Raw genomic sequence first — 927 nt, forward strand, 5'->3', positions numbered from 1 at the left:
TCTCACCTGCAGTGCGGGTCGTTGTGCTCCACCAGCGCAACCAATTCCTTCTCCACATCATTCACCACCTCTATCTCAGCCACCAATTGTGTGTCCTCTGCTGGCAACGGCATCTCAGGTGTCTTGTGCACTGGCAGTTGTGAGGTCTCTGCATTCGTGAGTGTGTGTGGGTCGTGTGAGTGTGCTTGTTCCGTGGTATTCGTGAGTGAGTGTGGGTCGTGTGAGTGTACTTGTTCCGTGGTACTCGTGAGTGAGTGTGGGTCGTGTGAGTGTGCTTGATCCGTGGAATTCGTGAGTGTGTGTGGGTCGTGTGAGTGTGCTTGATCCGTGGTATTCGTGAGTGAATGTGGGTCGTGTGAGTGTGCTTGTTCCGTGGTACTTGCTTTGTTCTCTGTTTTCTCTGTGTCTGCTGTGGCTGCAGTGGGTAGTTGATTCGAGTGGTCTTGTTGCGTGTCTGTCTCAGGAGTATCTATCTCTGCGCAAACCAATGTGGTTTTGTTTTAGGGTTTAGGGTTTTAGGGTTTAGGGTTTAGCTAAACCCTAATGTGATTGTATATATATGACACTACGGCAAACAAAACAGTTAGGTACGCATCTATAAATACTGACTTGGCTTGTATGTCCCAACGAGACCACAATTGACATTGTATCCGATACATACGGACCTAAATGTTTAACGAGTGCACAAACAATCCTATAAATCATCAACACAATAATGTGCGCTTGTGTATTGGATATTTGTTGTAATAGTCCATAGCAACACACAGCTAACAAACACACTATAGGGGGAAAGTACGATTATGATGACATTGAATGAAAAAGCAATAGGAGATATACATACATAAAGATATACATGTATATCAATACTACATAAGAACACACACACACACATTATATATATATATATAAATATATATATATATATAA

General features: G+C 42.9%; 1 protein-coding gene across 1 annotated transcript; it reads right to left on the reverse strand.

Moving 5' to 3' along the window:
* Positions 1-2: 2 nt before the first annotated feature.
* On the reverse strand, positions 3-595 carry SARC_17375 (hypothetical protein; the record flags this gene model as incomplete). Its single annotated transcript, XM_014288527.1, has 2 exons — positions 3-475; positions 592-595. The coding sequence occupies 2 exons, from the start codon at positions 593-595 to the stop codon at positions 3-5; spliced, it is 477 nt and encodes a 158-aa protein (XP_014144002.1).
* Between the last annotated feature and the right edge of the window lie 332 nt (positions 596-927).

Source organism: Sphaeroforma arctica, assembly GCF_001186125.1.
Source record: "Sphaeroforma arctica JP610 unplaced genomic scaffold supercont1.10555, whole genome shotgun sequence".
Classification (NCBI taxonomy): domain Eukaryota; class Ichthyosporea; order Ichthyophonida; genus Sphaeroforma; species Sphaeroforma arctica.